General features: G+C 41.3%; 1 protein-coding gene across 1 annotated transcript in view; it reads right to left on the bottom strand.

Annotated features, from left to right (window-relative positions):
• The window catches only part of LOC119736993 (ATP-binding cassette sub-family C member 8-like), a 37,058-nt gene that overhangs the window by 10,404 nt on the left and 5,518 nt on the right, over positions 1-21,136 (bottom strand). Inside the window, exons 2-22 of the mRNA XM_038211039.1 lie at positions 17,833-18,456; positions 17,247-17,483; positions 16,319-16,504; positions 15,382-15,531; positions 14,532-14,687; positions 13,500-13,634; positions 12,838-13,000; positions 12,519-12,559; positions 11,073-11,294; positions 10,632-10,793; positions 9,813-9,888; positions 8,897-9,002; positions 7,366-7,464; positions 6,625-6,790; positions 6,230-6,370; positions 5,588-5,816; positions 4,816-5,024; positions 4,027-4,196; positions 3,445-3,514; positions 1,807-1,964; positions 1,311-1,403 (exon numbers count right to left, since the gene is read on the bottom strand). Coding sequence (XP_038066967.1) covers positions 1,311-1,403; positions 1,807-1,964; positions 3,445-3,514; positions 4,027-4,196; positions 4,816-5,024; positions 5,588-5,816; positions 6,230-6,370; positions 6,625-6,790; positions 7,366-7,464; positions 8,897-9,002; positions 9,813-9,888; positions 10,632-10,793; positions 11,073-11,294; positions 12,519-12,559; positions 12,838-13,000; positions 13,500-13,634; positions 14,532-14,687; positions 15,382-15,531; positions 16,319-16,504; positions 17,247-17,483; positions 17,833-18,456 — 3,593 coding nt within the window. The remainder of the gene's footprint in view (positions 1-1,310; positions 1,404-1,806; positions 1,965-3,444; positions 3,515-4,026; positions 4,197-4,815; positions 5,025-5,587; positions 5,817-6,229; positions 6,371-6,624; positions 6,791-7,365; positions 7,465-8,896; positions 9,003-9,812; positions 9,889-10,631; positions 10,794-11,072; positions 11,295-12,518; positions 12,560-12,837; positions 13,001-13,499; positions 13,635-14,531; positions 14,688-15,381; positions 15,532-16,318; positions 16,505-17,246; positions 17,484-17,832; positions 18,457-21,136) is intronic.

Raw genomic sequence — 21,136 nt, forward strand, 5'->3', positions numbered from 1 at the left:
AGCAACATATATCTTCTTATACCAGAACATTAAATACACATGTGAATTTCATTTTTATTCTTCAAGGCTCGGCGTATAAGCCGCCCTGTGTATAAGCCGCAGTAAACATTTTCATGGGCAAAATCAACGTATAAGCCGCGGCTTATATTCCGAAAATTACAGTAGTATTTCCCATTCCCCATGGACGAATGGGACTTTTTGAGCCCCTGCGTGAATGGGAGTATAACGAATGTCATGTGTTGTGAGTTCCACCAATCAAATGACAAGGATCTGGGCCCAATTTCATAGCGCTGCTTAACAGCCGACTTTGTACATACCGAGCCTCCATCTATTTCATAGGGACCGTTAAGCAGTAAGCACAGCAAAAGCATGCTTAACCCCAGAAGAAAACTTTGCTTAAATCAGTGACGTAACAATAGAAATCTCCATGCGCGCGCAACCGTTTGCATGAAATGGTGCTTGAGCAGCAGCATGATTTTCTGCTATAGTAAGCACAACTTTTCTGCTTACTATTATACCGTAATTTTCGGAATATAAGCCGCGGCTTATACGTTGATTTTGCCCATGAAAATGTTTACTGCGGCTTATACACAGGGCGGCTTATACGCCGAGCCTTGAAGAATAAAAATGAAATTCACATGTGTATTTAATGTACTGGTATAAGAAGAGATAAGTTGCTGAAATGAATTATCAATTAAGAAAGTCATTAACGAACCGAAACCACGTGCCACGTAAAAGGTGCCGAGCGGTAAAAAGTACGGTGAAAGCGGTCTTCGATCGACGCTTGCAACAAGCCGTACGTGATTCTAGTGCTTGCTGCAGCATGCTTTCCCCAGCGGACCACACCATTTGAGGTAATATAGGGGTGTACTATCTTGGAAACAATTACCAACGTTTCCGCTGTTTAAAAAAAGAAAAAAGACGACTAATACTTTTTATGGTGTCCGAAACTTTTTTTTATTCGATAATCAGTTGTTCAACGTCACAATATATTTTTTGTACTTGAAATGTATTCAAGAAACGATGTAAACCTTAAAATAACAACTTTTGTGGCCCTTTTTATAGCTTCTGTAGTGTAAATGGAACTGGTTCAGAGCATTTTGGCTAGATTATTTGGAGGCCTTACAAAATTGAAACTGCTGCCGTCGGTGCGGCTTATACGCCGGTGCGGCTTATACGCCGGTGCGGCTTATACGCCGACTTCAAATCTTAATTTGCAGATATTTGCGTGCTGCGGCTTATATTCCGAAAATTACGGTAATCAATTATATAATACACGTATTGCTTTCAACAAATGAACACACACATACCTGTAGGCCCTGATGGTAGACAGCCCTTCCAAGGTTTCTGAGAAGTGAGCAAAGACAGGAGACTTGCTGATGTTAGTCAATCGCTGCAACTCCCTACAAACAGGAGGACAAAGAAAACAAACTCAAATAGAAATCTAGAGATTGCTGTAAACTGCTTATCAACTTCAATGACATCAATCATCATGATAGCAGTTAGATGTTTCACGCCTGCAGAATTTATTTTCAAAAGCCATGTGACACAAGATTAGCATGGAGCAAGTTGAAACAATTTTGCATGTTAGTCTACTTTGGACAAAGAAGGTCCATAGATGACATTTGATTTGACCATCAGTCAACTCGAATTTACTTTATTATAAGCCAAGGGAAATATAGCACCCTGTTGTGGTCACTGAAAGTCCCTTAGGGGGTATAGATGTGCACTAGTGACCTCATTGCCAGTCAATATGTGTATAATGTTTTGCACATACTCAAGACATATATCATCACAAAGACTTGCCTCGACGTCTTGATGAAATACTTCATGATGAGCAAGTACAGGATGACGAAGGGGATCAGTGCCACAGCGAAGTACCAGCTGACGGCAATGTTGACGATAATGGCTCCGATGCAGGTCAGCCAATACTTCTGGAAACTATTGAAGGTATTGCCAAGAATCTGTCAAAGGAAGCAGCAAATACAAATAATAATCAGTAAATTTTATTTATCGGTAATACAAAAGATTGATCACAATATTTTCTACAGAGACAGTTATGTCAAGTTTACTGAACAAGCAATAAAGTGGTCGCTGCTACAATAATTTTCTTAAGGGTACCATAATGCCCCCCAAAAAAGTCTCCGGTTTCTGGTATGGAGCTTACCCAAAAAGTGGTGCGGTGACGCGGCTTTTTTTTTTTTTTACCTGATTTTTTTTGCTTCAAATATCGGCTGATGACTGCAAATGGTGCCCAACTAAACTTAGGGCAAATATATGGGAGTCCAGAGAGGCCACATAAAGCTTATTTTCGACCATAACCCAATCTAAAAACACGTTAAAATTGTGCAGCAGCAGGATTCCAGTCAAACTAGTGAGTTTGGCGGTTTTGAGACATCATCTTTCATTGAAAAAAAAACTTTTTCATTTTGCCGACGCGCATGGCTACGGCGACGCGCGCGCATACCAGAAAACGGAGACTTTTTTTTTTGGCCTAAAGTAAAATTGTGACGTTTACTCAAATTTCCACTTAATTAAAAATATGCCACTGTGTGAAAGCCTGTTACTCAATGCAACAGCAAAAGCGAACCTGAATTTATGACGTTACAAGTATCCAGGCGAATTTTTCAGCAAATGTTTCCTGGTTTGTTTCGCATTTGCATGAACTAACCTGAAGACAATTGACCTATCGCAGTAGTATTTATTTATTTTTATTTATTTATTCTGGTTTATTCCTAAAAAGCAAAATATATTGTACACAACAGCATAAATGCTGACAATTACAATATTTACAAAATCAGGCTAAAAATTCATATCATTAGAGTTACAGTAAAATTTGAAAGGGAGAAACTAACTAACAGACATGATACAAAGCATAAATTTCACACACCAAAGGTGAAAATTTACATTCCATAAAAAGTTTCACACAAGCCATTTAGATTACCAACACAAACACAATCCTTACCCCCCCCCAAAAAAACCCCAACATCAAACGAGCAAACACACCCAACAAACAACTAAACAACAACAACCAGACATGCATTACATGTAGAAACATTACACATTACATGTAGAAACATTACACACATCACATTTTACAGTATCGCGCTAGATTCGCGTCAACGCAGCTTGTAAAATATTGTCCAATTACATGATATACAAATGGAAGCGAAACGCGCAAAATCTGAGATAAACAAAACTTAGCGTACAAAACTTAGCGTGGCTAACTCGCAAACAGCGATAGGTCAATAGGGCTAACAGTGCAATCATGTGACATGTGTACAGGTGTCGAAAGGGGAAAACTTAAGACAGACACATTTTTTAAAATCAGAATGTTAAGAAGGTCTGTAACAGCATCCAAGACCAAACAGAAGTATGAAAATTTGATGAAAACAATCATGCATTTGACCCCCGAGTGCTTGGCTATTTGTGTGACGTTTTTACCTGATCAATAATTTTGACATCAGAGGAGAAACGGTTCATGATACGACCGATGGGAGTGGTGTCAAAAAACCTGCCGAAAGAGAAATCAACACATACAACAGCAAAAATGAATAAGAGGCCCAGAAATAGAGTGTGTTGCAGAGTGTGTTTATTTCAGCAATAGGGGGCGTTAAACAATAGAGGATAATACAGTCCCCTATTCCTGAGAGGTCCCCAATTTGGCGATCGTGAACAAAACATATATGGGATGTCTTCCTAAAAAGTTAAAGTAAAACAAAAGATGGACAGCAATAGGGGTCCCCGATTGCAGGCAAATATACACTTGGGTGAGTATGTTTTCTTGCAATTCAGCACTACAGTTGGAGACATAAAAGTAGTTGGACAATGCAAACTCTGTTTTCTTTGTTACAAAGATTTTGACAAGTTCACTGTACCACAGTGCGAACCTGTCGTACAGTGAACTTATCCTTCCCGTCCCTTTGGACTTCAAGTTATTCAAAATTTTGTCACAATATCAGTTGTTTTACAGCTCAAACAGCATGGAATTGTGCTTGCTAAATCATGTTTTAAAAGTAAACAAACCTCATGGGCGCATGCATGACAGTCTTGAGCATTTGGTTATGCAGTCTTCGGCTAGCTAAGAGTGTGAACGTGAAGACGATGGCAATGGTCAAAGCACCGGCAAAGACGCTACTGACTGACAAGCCGGCATATCCATTGAGATAGTACTGAAGCAACTCATCTTGCTCCTCCTACATAAACACACCAATAGGAAGAATGCATGTAATCTGGGCTAATGTATCACCTATGCAGGGCTGAGAATGGGGGAAATGAAAAACCCACAAAATAATTGACAGAGGGTTTGGTGTCTGCTGAAGGCCCTGAAGATGTAGGGTCTATGGTATATGTTTGTATTTGATTCAAAGCAACCCTTGAAATACCCACTTCTTTTGTTCTACATACAGCATGCATGGGTAAAAAATGTCCCCACCCACACTCTAAGAAACGGAGAATATACTAGAGAAAGTACAAGGATTTGGGGGGAAAATGTGCTTTGCCCCCCTCTACAAAAATCATGGTGAGGCCATGAGAGCATGCGTGTAATGGCTTGTGTGCGTACCGCACCAAATATACCCGAGTAGCTACACTTGACCATCAGTTGGTCGTAGTGACCTCCGACCTCCCTGATCAAGGGCAAGAGACCAGCACTCGATTGGTGACAGTTGCACAACATCTACAACCTACTTAAGCCAAGTAGTCCTTTTAATAATTAATTAGTTAAATGAGCACAAAACAAAATGCTTACTAGCTGCCACTTACTAAATACCGCCACCCTCCCATTAAAAACAGATAAAAATAAGAGTTCCCTACTTTGGTTTTGTTAGCTATGTTCCTGCCTGCTTCAGACCAGTAGGACAGCCAGTAGTTGGTGCCAATGAAGAGAGCTTGCTGGAAGATGGCAAACATAAGAAGAAACGTGAAGGCTACGATGCCGATGGCCTTGATGTAGGTCAGATAGACACGCCATGAGACTGAGCCTTTTACTCGTTCCTCATCCTGTACAAGACGTCCTTTGGCATCTGACGATTCAAAAACAAAAATGACATTTTCTTCATTTTGAGACCGAGATGGAGATACAATACTCATACTTTTATGGGAACTGGAGGGCATGGTGATGAAAAATCGCTTTAATTTTGTGAAGTTTGGTATTTTAAAAGGTACATTTGTGTTTTTCCATTTAAAGCTGTCGATCAACAAAGTTAAAAAAAAGTTGCGGAGTTTGACATCATTCAACTTTAGGAGGCGCTGTTTGTTATACATGTATGTAAAATGTGTACTGTTTATACACAGTAAAAATGTTAGGTCCCTCCCTAGACACTTTTGACAGTAAGTTCAACATCGAAAATTGTTGTTTCTTCCCCCCCCCCCCCCCGGTTTTTTTTTGGGGGTGGGGATGTTCTGGGGGGGGGGGACTTGAACCCAACCTACCAGCATCTGCAATGTCTTCCAAAGACTACAAGTTATAGGCGCACGCTCTTCAACCGCGAAGAGCTCAACGTGTGGCTTCGGTGCCACGAATCACAATGGACGTAAAACGTCTGCGAGTGACAACACCCATGATGATGATGACATGTAAACTTACCCTTCAACTCATTGACTCCATCAGCTGGCTTCATGTTTGAAACCTGACGTGTGAGTTGGGCTCTCTCCTCTGTAGTGCTGGCTGACTCGTGTCCAGAGGTTTCTGAATCTGATGCTAGGTTCTCAGAGGAACCGGCCATGGTCCAGGAAGCCACTAGTTCCGGGTTTTCCTCCCGGATTTCCTCCAAGTTTCCTTGATTCTCGATGGAACCGTCCTTCATGTACACAATCTGATGGACAAACAGCAGACAATCTTCAACTTTACAACTGTCTTTTTTTCTTCGATTTGTTGGGAAAAGGAGGTGACTTAAGTGAGGAAAGATTGAATTGGTGCTGATGATTCAGTGGTTTTAATACAGTAGAAACCACAGTTCATCCGGAGGTTACATTTTCAAATTGCATCTCGGTCACTATTTTTTTTTTGAGAAAAGGGTGTCGATTCACAACTTTCTTGAGTTTGCAATTTTTGCGTAACTTCATTCCACACCAATTCAATTGACTGAACAGAGTAAGTGATGACCTGGCCTCCTGCTAGTGCGGCAGTCCAGTTCTGTGAGTAAATAAAAAGTAAGAACAATTTGATAATGATTTTCGGTTCAAAAATACAGTATATAGAACAATGAAGCTATGCTACGATTCTTACTATATCAGCTTTTTCCGCATATTTTATCTGATGGGTGACCAGGACGACGGTACGTTTGCTCTTTTTCATCAAGAACCCTTCAATGCCTTTCTTGAAGAGATGACCTCCGACGTGGATGTCCAGAGCAGAGAGGGGGTCATCCTAGACATAAGGTGCAATATATTATCATCACTTTGGCTAATGAGGCAATTTTAAACTGCTCATCAAACATTCATCAAGTTCAAAGAGCATATGAGCACACTCATGTTCATTAAGATCAAATGATGTACCACCAGTGAAACTCTTTAACAATAAGTTTGAAATGTATCCAATTACTATAGCCATAGCCTTCTGAATATAAAAGCTTATTTAACGTTGCCGTCCAGATGATTTTTGAGCTTACGACATATACTTACCAGAATCACAACATCATTTTCACTATACATGGCCCTGGCTACGCTGACTCGTTGTTTCTGACCGCCGCTCAGATTGATTCCCTTCTCACCAATCTCTGTTTGATCTCCGGCCGGCAGGATGTCGATGTCTGGCTGCAGGGAGCAAGCAGTGATGACCTTCTTGTACCTGGAAAAGGAAAATAGTCAGTCCTAATTGTCAACAATAGTAGAAAGCCATGCTCCAGTGGTTACTGTGTTTGACTCATGTATGAAGGTGCGTGGGTTCGAACCCGGTTAGAAACATTGTGTTGGTGCCCTTGGGCAAGACACTTAACTACAATTGCCTCTCTCCACCCAGGAGTATAAATAGGTACCTGTGAGGGTCGAGGACCGATTGAGTGCTGATATCGGCTGCCGTGTGGTCTCATGGCCTGATGAATGGGGTAATAATTGTAAAGCGCTTTGAGATTGTTCTCTTCTTCAGGAATCTGAAGAAGAGAGCTGAGATGCTGTCAATTTACATAACTTTCTAATTTCTGTTTGGAACCTAAATGCAGAATAGTCTTAAAAAGACACCCGAGAGGATCTTCGGCGTTAACATTTGTTATAGAATAAAACATTCCAATATCAAAAATTCAAAACACTGTGTTAATAGATGCCGGTATCTGAATTATCAATATCCAGGTATATACAATTTGTATCTCAGAGAAGGGTGAAGCATCCAGAAGACGTTCATCTTACATTTTACTTTTTATTGCTTACCTTTTCTTGTCAAAGCCGTTGCCAAAAAGGATGTTCTCTTTGAGTGTTGCGTTCAGCAGCCATGGTTTCTGTGCTCCATATGCAATGGAGCCACAATTCCTAAAAAAAAAAAAAATCTAATTTTTCCTTTTTATGGGGGATGGGGGGGGGGGGGTAATTCAATAACCACCAACCTTCAAGCTGTTACTTGCTGCAATTTGTAGGCCAATAAAATTTATCTATTTATTCTAACTTTGTTCTAATCTCAGTATTTCCTACTTCTCAACGTATTTAATCATCACCAAAATTTATCATCAAATGAAATGATTTCTTAAATACACATTATTCATAAATACATGGGACAGTTTACCATTCCTATTGGTCGAGGGCCCGTCACGTGGGTGGTTTTAAACCGCTGGTAAAACATCGCTGCGTTCTGTGCCAATTTCCATATAAGGAGATTTTTAGCACTAAGCGCATGGGGCACATACAATAGACATGGCTAGAGGGATGTTTCACAAAACATGATGCAAAATTGTTGAACAAAATCATTGAAAATTAGTTATTTTTTTACTTGTTTTGACTTTTTGACTGAAAGGTACTTATGAATGGGAATAAATATGTGCCTGGCCGGTATTACTACTAAGCCTATACGACGGATACGTCATCAGTTATGACGTCATACGCCACTCACTGTCCGCTAAACGTGCAGACGACACGCATATCTCGCTCGCTACACGTAAGTTTCAAAGCTTCGAGGCAACAGATGTACATTTTACTTAAATAATATCTGATTAGCACTGAACAAACATGTTATGTTAAGAATAAATCATCCGGATTTTCAATGCAGGAAATGACAAAAGACTCGGACATCATTGAAATGAGAATGATTTGATCAGGTGAAATGAGTGATTCATGAGTCAATAGGGAGGTTTCGCAAGCGAACGGATACGCTTACACTTATGTTTAGCTATCCGTATCCGTTTTTTACTTACGTGTAGCGAGCGAGATATGCGTGTCGTCTGCACGTTTAGCGGACAGTGAGTGGCGTATGACGTCATAACTGATGACGTATCCGTCGCACTAAACGTATCCGTTTGCATGCGAAACCTCTCTAATGATGATGACAGACATTGAATTGTTCAGCCTAACAATCTTGAGCAATCTTGAAGTTTGCTAGCTATGAAGACCAAGGATAATTGCGTTGAGGCAGTTCACAGTCACAGGTCGACCTGAGGCCAGCCTTACATGCTGTGCTAGTTCACACGAGGCCAGCCTTACATGCTGTGCTAGTTCACACGAGGCCAGCCTTACATGCTGTGCTAGTTCACACGAGGCCAGCCTTACATGCTGTGCTAGTTCACACACACATATGGCACAAAGTTTGCACAAGTAATCTGATTCTGAAAGTGCACCAAACCATATCATCCTTGCATGAATCTGCACCAGATGTAAGGCGGCAATGCCTTAAAGTCCCTCTGAACTCTCTCCAAACCGAGTAAGGAGGTACATGTCTCTGTGCAAACAAGGAAGCAAGGAAACAAGAACTTACTGGTTCCACTGTACTCCTCCAGATGCTGTGATCATCTCGCCGAGCAGAGCAGATAGTAACGAAGACTTACCTGACCCAACCTGGCCCACTATCATGGTCAGTTTGCCTGGCGGATCACACGAAAGACTCATGACAATGAATGTTCTGTGGTTTATGTGGTGTGGATATGATGGACATTCACAATGTGGTAGGAATGATCACATGCAGTGACATGATGATAAGTGAAGCAGTACGAACAGGGAAAACTATGGAGGAATCAGGCATGTGGAACATTCTACAAATGAAGAGTTTGTTTCTAAACGCAATAAACGCCATTTTGATACCTTCTCGAATCCTGGTTTTCAAAGTCAGTTTTGACAGCTTTTATATAGCGAAACATAACTTAAGTATACAAAAAATAAATAAAACCAACTTTTAAACAGCAGTTATACCATGTTTGTTTATAAAGTTTCATAAGCATGCAACTGTGGTTTTTTTTTTTTTCCCAAATGGATATTGTATACTGCATTTTGGAAATAAACTACATGTATTCAAATTTAGAGAGTCCAAAGTGTGACACTTTTCCTGTCCGTGTTCCCTTGGTACTTTTTAATTTGCCATCAAAGTGTCATTAAGAATGACTTCAAATGATTTTTTATTTGTTGGGTAGGTAGTTAGCTATTCATAATCACTCTTGGAGGATTGTAACAGGGAAAAGAAAAAAAAGGGGACTCCAAATTTCTAGAATGACCCTAGTGGAAGTATTCAGACAATGTTTGTTGACAACACATATAGCCTCTTTTTCCCTCTTTTGACAACTTGCATATTATTGGTCCTGCTTTTTTCAAACTCAAAACTGTTTACATAGTCCAATTCAAATTTTAGGAAAAATATGTTAGGTACAACACTGGAGCTTACAAGTATCCATGAGACTTACCCATAGGAATATCCAGGTTGATATTGGCGAGTGTCGGCAAGCTAGAACCTTCCTCCCACGCAAAACTACCGTTTATCTGTAGAAAACAAATTGGTATGACTATCAAGAAGAGGGAGGAGGTAGTCTATGGAATAGACGTTTGCCTTTGCTGTGATATGCGAGCAGATTCCGAGATTAATTATACAAAACTAGAAAGCACTTAGACAAGCAAACCTCCGACAAGGTTAACCAATCCCCCCCCCCCCCCCCAATATTGTCAGTACACTCAAGAGGAATATACTCGCATAAATGGCGTAAAATCCTTAGAAAAATCCTGGATCCAGACCCAGATCTGGATCACTTCCAAAATCTTATCAATCTGTAGTTGTACCAAGGACCACCCCTAAAAAAAAAAAAAAAAGTGAATGCAAATCGGTCCATACTATTGGAGTTATCTTGTTAACAGACAAACCAACCAACAAACTAACCAATGAAAACATAACCTCCTTGGTGGAGGTAACAAGACTGAATCTTGACCTCGAGATTCTGACCATTCAGCGGGCGCCTTGTATTGGGTCTTTGGTAACCCGTTGTTGTATTACAAAAACATGTCAGCCACATTGACCAATCAACAGATAAGTCCACATTTCTGATCGAAACAACATCACGACTTTTTAAGTCGCTTCTGATTGGCTGGCACTCCTAGTCGCACAAATTTGCATTGCTCAGACATATCAGACGTTAGATACGGAGAGTGCTTCGTTGGGCAACGGGTGATACTCAGACTAGGAGGGGGGAGTCCACACAAAAATGAAACTTGAAGCCAGGTTTGTTTCTTACCCGACAAGCAACATCCCGTGGTAGATCCGTGAGACCATCTGACAAGGATGGATGGGGGGTGAAAGTACCGAAGTGAAGCTTGTCGTAACTTTGATCCAGTAGTCTTTGTTTGTCCTCTGGTTGGTTTTTGGAATGCTTATTGCATTGGTATCGCACTCCCACCTTATCAGATGAATGAAAAAGGAAACTCATCACGTTGCGAAAAACTTGCTCTTTATTAGCCACTTTTAGGCCAGAATTGAACTGGCATTTCTGGCAAAAAAATTGTTGTTACAGCGACTTCATTTGCAAACAAAATATGGCCAGATGAGCTTTGTCTGAAACAGGAGCGTGCCCACGGATACAGTTATGTCTAGTGCCCCCATAATTGGTATTGTTCCTATAATACCTAAACGACAGCTATAGACAAAACTTTGGATGACTGTTATGAACACCACTAACCTCATTGTATCCGTTCATTTCAGGCTCCCGTTGTCTCTCAATCTCAGGCGCTAAGAAGAATGCCTTCAAGCGCCGGGTGCTGACCACAGCGTTGATGGTAGTGATCAGGGTGTAGGGCAGGACCATGAGAGGGAAGAAGAGCTGGTTGAATGCAGCCAGAGAGCCGAAGGCCACGGCCGGGGTCAGGAGTTTACCCGTCAGTGCCGTGTAGAGGCTGTAAGACTAGATAGGTAGGGAGACACGAACACCATGGGTATTTGTTCCAGCACCCGATGTCATGAAACTCATCGTAACTTACGATACATTGCAGCAATGTGATGCGTTGTATCCCCTTGCTTCCTGTGATCCGTTCCACAAAACACGTCATAAGCGCAACTCGGTGACTGTTTTATGTATTTATTCAGCGTACAGTAAACGGTCGTCCGATATTCAACAAAGAGTCTTGAAAAGATTTTACAATGCACAACAAAATGGCGGACATGTGATGCAGTTTTAACAGAAAACAAGCTTGTAGTGGATTGCTAAACTACTCTGAAATGTCAACTGCAATATTCAAGGCTGATTCATATTTACTTTGATGCTTTTGCTATTGACAACTGCACATATATTGTCTTGGTATTACAGTCTCCTATATTTCATTTTTATGGTGTAAAATTGGCTAAGAAAAGGCCACTTCTTATTTTGTGATGACTGACGTTGCAACTTGCAACGTGTTTTAAGCCGTTGTCAAGGACCTTACGACGTGTCCAACACATTGCACGTTTCATGAAATGGATCATAAGATGTGTTGCAAGTTGCGATGTACTGTATTACACATCGTACAAAACTAAGGGTTGCGACGTGTTGAGGTGTTTTGTGAAATCGGGCCCAGTACCAACCCTAGAACCACCTTGTCCTTGTAATTACCCAAACTGGCCCAGTATCGTGTATTTATGGATTCATTAACCCTAACCTCACCTAAAGCTACCAAAATACTACTGAGTAGAAACCTGTAGTATGCATTTCTTTCCATACAAGTGTGCACAACACATGTAGTATTCTATAGTATTTGGTCCTTGACCCCCAAAGAGCCCAGGACGTTACGGTTAAGGAGTAAATACAATATAAAAGTGTTCAACATTTTACACACAAAGGTCAAACTAAATGAAGCTAAATGTCTTCCTGAAACAAGATTCTGAGTTTTTAGTGTATTTCACTCAACCATTACCGTTGGTTCATTGATTCAAATTCGAATGCAAATTAATTTGATGTCTCAAAACATTTAATGTTAATCTGAAATTCTGTTCAGCTTGTCAAATTTGTGGCACAAAACTTGTGACATAACAAACTTGCATTCACATTGGTGTTCATGCTGAGTATTGCTAGGCACATTAGCAGTGTTCCCCAAAGTTTCCATCATATTTGTTAACCAAAAATTGAAATATCATTAAAATGAAAGAAACTTACCACCAAAGTGACAAGCAATGGGCAGGAATTGGACAGCGTCACTGAAAAGAGAAATACAACAATAGCTCAAGTTCAAATTACCTAAGTGAAAAGGCTGTGTACCTAATTTTAGTTGAACAATGAAAAATGGACTAAATTGGGCAACAAATCAGCTATGTTGTCAATATCGGACCTGTGCAATATTTGCTGAATTTTTGACTCTCAAATGCAAGACCAGCCTAGAACAAGTGTTATATTGTCTCAAACCACAAGATTTTAGACTTTTCGTGGGGGGGGGGGGGGTTGTAGTGGGTTGTTGATTGGGTTTTTGCCGACTTACACATGAAGATTTTGGCAAATGTCTGCTTTAGCAAGGCACGGATCTCCAAGCCTCGTACTTTGCTGATGGTGGAATAGAACATGTCTTCCCACCCATACAGCTTGATCAGCTTAATTCCTTGCAGCAACTCGTTGGTTCGCTTCAGACGCTCATCGGCTTTTTCCTGAAGAAAAACATTTATTGTTTCAACACTTCAGTCAAACTTGGAAGTAAGGTATTGTATTTTGAATTTGGCGTGCCATGGTCCAATGGTTAAAACGTCCAACTTATGTGCAATGGTACGTGGGATCGAACCCTGATCAGAACATGGCGTTTGTGTCCCTGGGATAGACACATTACTACAAAATCATGGCCTGATGAACAGGGGTAGTAATAAGCCAGTTCAGTATCTCGATGAAGTAGTCCATGTCAAAGGTTCATTCGGGATAAAATCACTGACGTGATGATACGCGATGTTTCGCGGACGCCCATTCTGCATGTAATTAACACGCGAGCGTCGTGTGCCTGGTCCATGCGTGTTCATGCGCCTTTGACGAGCGTTTGATTATCCCGAATGACTTGTGACCCATATCATTGTGCGCATGTGCAGTTGAAATACCTGGCTTATTGTGAAGCTATCTCAGACTTTGTCAAACGTAAGCACCAATATGATTATACATTACCAAAGCATTTTTCTGGAAGTGTCCGGTCTTCTTAGCGATGAGGGAGGACAGAGGGATGATGGTTGCTACGATGAAGAAGCCAATCAGGGCTGCTAAACCCAGCTGGTAGTACAAGATGACCAAGTAGCCGATACACTGTGAAAATAGTTTGACAATTCCTGTTCCATCAAACATGCAAGCTTAACATCTGTTTGTAGTACTCAAACGTTCAAGGGGCGTCAAAGTGAAACCTAAAATATGCCAAGATTGTATCTTCCTCAATCCTGCAAAACCTCCTTGTGGATTTTGAGGGTTCTGGAGGGTTAGGGACATAACTGGCAACTTAATATGTAAACACTTTGCCCAACAAACTTTAAGACCAAAATTTAATAAACAAAACTTTACGAGTGCACTGGACCATTCAGGATAATGGCAATAAGCCTGCCCACTTTGGTTCATATACATTCTCTGCTTGCAACCAGTGATGCAGGCCCGTTGCTAAGGGGGTGGGGGGCCTGGTGAGCAACTAGCCCCCCATCAGCAAAAGCCATAAGCGTAAAAATTATCTACAAAATGTTGTTTTTCTTGTTGAGTGCCCCCCCTCTAGCTTGTACTGTGGCCCCGTCTAATGCATTTGTCCCCCCCATGTTTCTCTTGTCCCCAAAGTTTGTTCCCCCACAAGTTGTCTATTTAGAGATTAATTCTGTTTATTTCCTTCTCTGTTCAGTATCGAAACTATAGTTGAAAGTAGAGAGTGAAATGTTGGTTCTGTGCACACAGTTGGCCAATAGCATTACAACAAACTATATAGTCATTGTGTCATGATAGTGGTTGTTGTGTTACACCTGCTATTGCATTATTTGCGCTGTGGCTTTTGGAAATCAGATATTACTTTGAACTGCCCTCCCCCACAAAAAAAGAAGGTTTTTTTGCCTCCCTAAATTATTGAGTCTGGTGCCGCCACAACTTGCGACTGAGCTTGACCAAAGTACACCATGGTCACCTGGCCAAAATGTGCACCGTTGATGGAGAAGCAGGAAGGGTCAATCTTACCAGATAGGGAACGCTGAAGAGATAGAAGAGGATCTGAAAACACTCCAAGACGTTGATAGCGTCCACCGACATGTGATTGGTGATCTGTCCCTTGGTGAGTGATCCTCCTGTCATGGTGTAGCTGGCCAGACGTAGGGACTTGTCATACACTGCTGCCTGTCAAAAAGAAAGTGCAAGTGAAATCTCATCAGTGAAGACATTTTGACATGCCTTTCAGACTGGCATTCAAGAGTCACGCCGAACAAAATAGGCCTCTCTCAAATGACGTCACTTCCTACAGAGTGCCAAGTGAATTGGCATTTTGGGCGTCAAATTTTTGTGACGCGCATCGGCTGCGCCATATTTCAAAGGCATTTTAAGCAACACGGGCGCATTTTGCACACTGCGCACACGCACATGCACCTGATGGCGTTGAATGCACAGTTGTAAGTTTCCCACGAAGATGGCGTCCTATGGGAAAGATCTTTTAAGTACACAAGAATGTCGCCATTTGAAACATCGCTGGTGATTTCAATGAAAGATCGAGTCTATAGTCAATTGAAAATGACTACATAAAGTTTGCCTTCTGAAACAAACTGTTAGCCATAGTCTATTGAATTAAGAAGTCAGATCATTCAAGTTCCTCCATAAATTGAAAACAAAATGGGGAAAAAATAGTGCCTCGATCACAACGTCAAATGAGGCCCACCTCTCATCTTTTCAAATTTGCAAAAGCTGGTCTGTTGGTCAGTCTAACAGTCTAACTACTAACAAATTATCCTGGATGTGTTACTGTTTTCTTACGCCCCCTACCTCTCCCCATCCCTCGCCCCAAAATTTGAATTCTAGATCTGACTGAGACGCAACATACCTGTAAGGCAATCTGGACGTGCGCCGATGCTATTATGACTATCTGATAGTGACCCTGCAGTGCTATACCCCTTGCAGTTGCAGCAAGGAACAGAATGACAACCAAGACGAAGCCGTTTGTGATGAAGTCTTCTGCTGAAAGGTACTTGGCCTAAAAACAAAAACAAACATATTTTTTTGAACAGTAATCTTTTGAGATTTTTGTAATTCTGGTATAATATTGGCAAATTTGCTACCAGAAAAAAATGTCATATAAGAATATATTATCAGCAGATAGACATTAAATTCTCTTTGGTTAAATACTTCTCCCTTTAATACCCCCCCCTTCCTGGCCAAAACAATTTTGACTTTTTTGCTATTGACATTTCAAGGGACAGTCACAGTTAAGCTCGCCTTTCCCCCCCAAAAAAATCCTGAATTTTCCTACTTTTTTTTTTAAATTTTCCTCGATTTCTCATTTTGTTTCTAAATTTTCCAAAAATATCTTAATATTTATTTCCAATTCCAAAACAGTGACTATTTCTGGTAGACCAACATTTTTGACAATTTTTAGGTTTATTATTGACTTTCTATTTTTTAAGCCCATAAAAAAAGTTTCAGTCTACAACCCCACATGTGGCCAAGTTTTATTAATTAAAACTCAAAAGGTATTGGCCAAAATCTCAAAAACTGAATCTGTGGAATTAGGGTTGCCTAATGGCAGTTCCAGCATTATGAAAGGCAGTGTGATGTCCATAACAGAATCTATTAACCTCGATAAATAATGATTTAGAGAAATGATCCAAAACTCCTAGTCTGTAATCTCCTTGACCATTACTGTGTGATGGATGTATAAGATTTGAAAAATACATTTTCAGCTTTCACTTCAGGAGCTTTTAAAAGCTCCGTTACGGGCATCACATGCTGGAATCACCCTGAAGCAGTTACATGTAGCTTACATGATACTCATGTGGTTCACCAATCTGCATGACATAGTTGACGACACCAGCTACGGCAAACGGTGGCACAAAAGCAGCGGTGTCTCCTAGAAGTCTGCACAGGAAAGCAAGAAACATCTCCCAGCCATAGGCCCGCAGGTAGACACGAAACATGCTCAGTGAGGTGTTCTTAGCTCTGGCCCTCTCCTAATTAACAGTTTAAAAAAAAATTAAACACCGAAAAATGTAAGACAGTATCAAACTTCTGCTTCAGGCTCGTGTAAAATTCACTAGGTTGGGGGGGGGGGGGTCTGGACTTCATTTTCCAATGTGATATCTCTATGCAGTGTACAAGTGGATTTAAAGCAGGGATTTTTTTTCCATGAAATGTGTATATGTATAGGGATATCACTTTTTGTAACATTGTATGCCAACTTAACTGACATGAGCTAGAAACCAAACAAAAAATATACCCCCAATTTTATTTTTTGTAGAAAACATGTTGGTGTATAAGTTTCATAAAAATTCATATCAAGGTCACGTGATCCACAAGGTCAAATTGAAGTTCAAAGTAAAGGTCAAAAGGGCATCATACTTCAAATTACTCCAACACGAAAGTAATGGTCAATTTGGATTCCTTATGGTGTTATCTTTCCAAAGAAACCAGGATCAACAAATTTGGCTTACAGGTTATGGAGCTATGGTCATTTGAAAATTGGCAGCCACGCCCATTTTGACCAAATTGCCGAACAATGGCGGGCGGTAGCGCGAAAACTGTTTGTCCGATGGCGCTAAACTTAAAATTTCAGCCTAAAATACCCCAAACTAAATATGAGCAAATTTGAAAGGGCCACTGGGTGATTTGACACGGAATGACCCTGCCCCCTCCCCTCCACCCGATCCACCAATGGCTCCATTACTCTGGTTTAGATCTTTTAATCTAATTTACCTGTTCTTTCTTCAAAGCTCGGTTGAAGCGGTCACTCTGATACCTCGTGGTGTGGACGTCTGACAAACACCCAAGATCTTCATACTCCAAGCTGTGATCGTAACCCTCCACATACAGCCAGCCCAGCCAGGAGTACATGATGACAGAGAGGAAGTTACTGTACTCTTGCATGAAGCGCATGTCTGGTCGCAACAGGTCAGCGGGAAAAGGCTCCTCAGTGGTGCAACACTTAAAAACCTGCAGTGTATATCATAGAAAAAATGTTAGTTACATTCATCAAGTTGGAAATTTACATGGGATGAAATAGCGACTGAGCATTTCTGAAATTGGAAGGGCACAGCTAGTGTATACATACATTTCTGAGGTGGGGTATCCCATGGTGGGTGGGCAAAGGAACATTTTGCAGGTTTTTTTTCCGAGTTTGAAATCTTGAAAATAAAAAAAATGCAGCACCTGCTTCTGCTGAGAATATCAGTTTTTGCTAATTGACAAAATTTGAACTCAGCCTGTGTATATTCTAAGTTTTAAGTGCTAGTATTTTCTAGACTCACTCCTACTTGGAAATTTTGTTGAATGAACTACAAACCTTAGTTCTGATGACGTTAAGCTCCAACAATACAAGCAAGGCATAGACAACAATGGCGGCTATGTTCAAGTCGGAACGCATCAGCGCGAAATCCACCAGAGGATCATGGTCAAGATTCAGAAACCTGACGATCTCTGCACCAAGAGCTGACAGCCAGTACACCAGTAGGAGCCAGGACATGTGCGGTCTGCTCCACAACTCCATCTGGTTGTAGTAGATCACAGACAAAATGGCTGCCGTTAAGCACAGGATTGCTGGAATGTACAGGTGGGGCCTAGTGGGTGTGCCATGGTACACGCCCAGATCAGTCAAGAGACCCTCCCCGAGTTCACAGGCAGTTAGCAAGACAAAGATGATGTACAGCACCCAACGCAGGTAGTGCCCTGGATAAGGGATCAAGTAGGTGTATTTTCTCCTGCGGATGCTGGTGCAGCATCTTAGAACAAAGAGCACCAGGATGCCCAGCAAGATGAAGATGAGGTGTGGTAAGGTGTAGACGAGGTCCACAAAGCAGGCATTGTACAGGGTGTGGTTCAGGTCATGGGTGAAGTGGTCCAGATTCTCTGTGTTGTTGACGCCGCAGTACCAGTTGAACTCTGCAATACCTGAGGCTGCCATTGGAACCTGGAACAAGAGAGAAATGAAATACCACAAAGTCTGAAAAATGGGTCTTCAAAGAGTGATGACATTTCCAACTATATTTTTACAGTGATCCTTTGGTGTTGTCCCAGAGCTGTCTCAATGTTTTGTCTGATTGAAATGTCTTTATCTTAAGTGAAAAATTCTGGCCCTCAAATCTTTTTTTTTACAAAACAAGTCAACAAGCTATCAGAATGATAACCACTTACAAAACCCAGGAAATAACAAATATCTTGGATTTGACACATTTGTTGAGTCAAAACCTGGAGAGAAAAAAAAAATTCTCAGAATTCAAGTCAAGATTAAGACAGCGGACGTGCACCTTGCATTTTCATTGTGTCTGGGGAGGGGTCTCTTTTTTGGATCTAGTCATTTCGGAGAACTTTCCAAATATAAAATAATCATCTTAGCTGAACTCACTCACAAAATTTGCTGAAATTATTAAAGTGCTTTCGATCGTTTACTTGTTGAAACTTGAAGTCAAAGGTCTGATCGAAAGGAAACTAACCCAACCAACAGTGAAGTAATTTGATACTGACAATCACTGCGGATGTGATTTGATTTCCCTTATCCAAGTGTGAAGTACCTTGGAGCCAGTTCCTGTTCAGAGTCGTTACAGGTAATAATAATAATGTGTATTATACAGCACATGTGTCAACCATTATGCTCAGGGTGCTACATCAAGTGTGCATGAGTGTGGAACAGCCTATAAAAGCCAATAGTTATCATCCACAAATAATTGCAGGGAATTTGGCGGATCAGACAAAAATGTTGGCCTCCGACCTGAATTTCTTCCTATGCACATGCATAACATGTATCAGCTTGCCCTTAGATCCCTCTCAACCAACAATAAAATTACCATCAATTGAATGTACATTGTACTATCATGGGTATTGCGGGGGGAGGGGGGGGGGCAAGGGGGGGGGCAAGGAGGGGGCCCGGGGGGAAAAAATGGTGTGAGTAAAGTTTACTTTTCATTTAATACACATTTAACAAAATGGGTGTCTGCAGGGGTGTCAGTATGGGGTGGGGTAGGCAAATGTCCCCCACTCATTGAGAATATGCTACAGAAAGTACAAGGATTTTTGGGGGAAAATTTGCTTTGCCCCCTCCCTAGAAAAAAAATCCCATCTGTACTATTATGGACCAATCTCTCTTTATTTGGTAGTTCAAAGGTAATATACATTATTTTGCAAACATCAAAAAAACAAAACTACCATTACTTCAAAACAAAAACAAAACTACTAACGTAATTATTATGAAATATCTTACTTGGCTTTGAGTGAATAGCCTCAAGCATCCTGTGAAATCATGACACCTGGTGCGCTGTCACTTTCAAGAAAAGTGGAATTTTTGTATAATTTCCAATGATGGTCAGACATTTGTTATTCATGGGGGAGGGGGTGTGATGTATTTCTAAAACTGAACACCGCCCTCTGTTGGTTACATTAAAGTTGACCTTTCGGGGTTCACCAGCTTGTTCTGAAATGATCGTGTCTTGTGTGAAGTTACTCTAGTTTAACTAGACATTTGTGGCTGCTCGTCAGCGAATAACTTTACATGGTGTCAGAAAACGGATCATAAAAGTTGCAATGTCAGGCCTGAAACCACCGGGACAGTTGCAGCTGGAAGGGAACTTGGCGAAAAACTGGAAGGAATGGGTGCGTTCATTTGAACTGTACGCTATGGCAACGGAACTGCAGAAGAAACCGGAGCCAGTGCAGTGTGCAACGTTTCTGCACGTGGCGGGCCCAGCGGCACAGCGTGTATATGCGACACTGACGTTCGCGGACGATGAGAAGGACAAACTGCAAGTACTTAAAGCCAAGTTCAAACAATACTGTGAACCCAAGAGAAACCTGTCAGTACTGCGATACATGTTCAACTCGAGAAACCAGAAAGTGGATGAGCCGTTCGACACATACTTGACAAACGTGAAATGCCTGGTGAGGGAATGTGAATTTGGTGACATTGAGAATTCCCTCCTTCGAGACAGAGTTGTGTGTGGTGTAAAGGACACAAAAACACGAGAAAAACTGCTTCAGGAAGATAATTTGACTCTGGAAAAGTGCATCAATATCTGCCAGGTCAGTGAAATGAGCGCCACACATGTGAAAGCCCTACAGGCTGAACTGGATTTGACCCAGCAAAGACAGGAGGTTAACCGGGTGACGTCCACTAAAGCCAGACTTCCGACCAGAGCTGCAAGTCGCAAGGAAATGTCAAATAACAACGCAGAAAATGGGACAAAGTCACGGTGTGACTTCTGTACTTACGTACACTTCACAAACCGCTGTCCTGCAAAGTACGAGCAGTGCAACTCGTGCCATAAAGTTGGACATTTCAGCAAATCGAGAATATGCAAAGCCCAACACAAGTCGCGACCAAAGATGGTCAGGGAAGTCAACGAAAGCAGTGATGATGATGAGGACAACACCCAGTATGATGTTGCCGGTGTCAACCTACAGGAACCAAGAAAACAACTCGAGGACCTGATGATAGACTACATCGCTGAACAAGAATCAGGCGACTGGACTGAAACCTGTCAAATTGGGAGAAACAAGGTGGACTTCAAGCTTGATTCAGGATCTCAAGCGGACATTCTACCAGAAGACTGTTTCAAAAACACTGGACTGGCATTGCTTCCCAGTAATGCATCTCTCAA

Source organism: Patiria miniata, unplaced genomic scaffold (genome assembly GCF_015706575.1).
Source record: "Patiria miniata isolate m_02_andy unplaced genomic scaffold, ASM1570657v1 HiC_scaffold_3, whole genome shotgun sequence".
NCBI lineage: Eukaryota > Metazoa > Echinodermata > Asteroidea > Valvatida > Asterinidae > Patiria > Patiria miniata.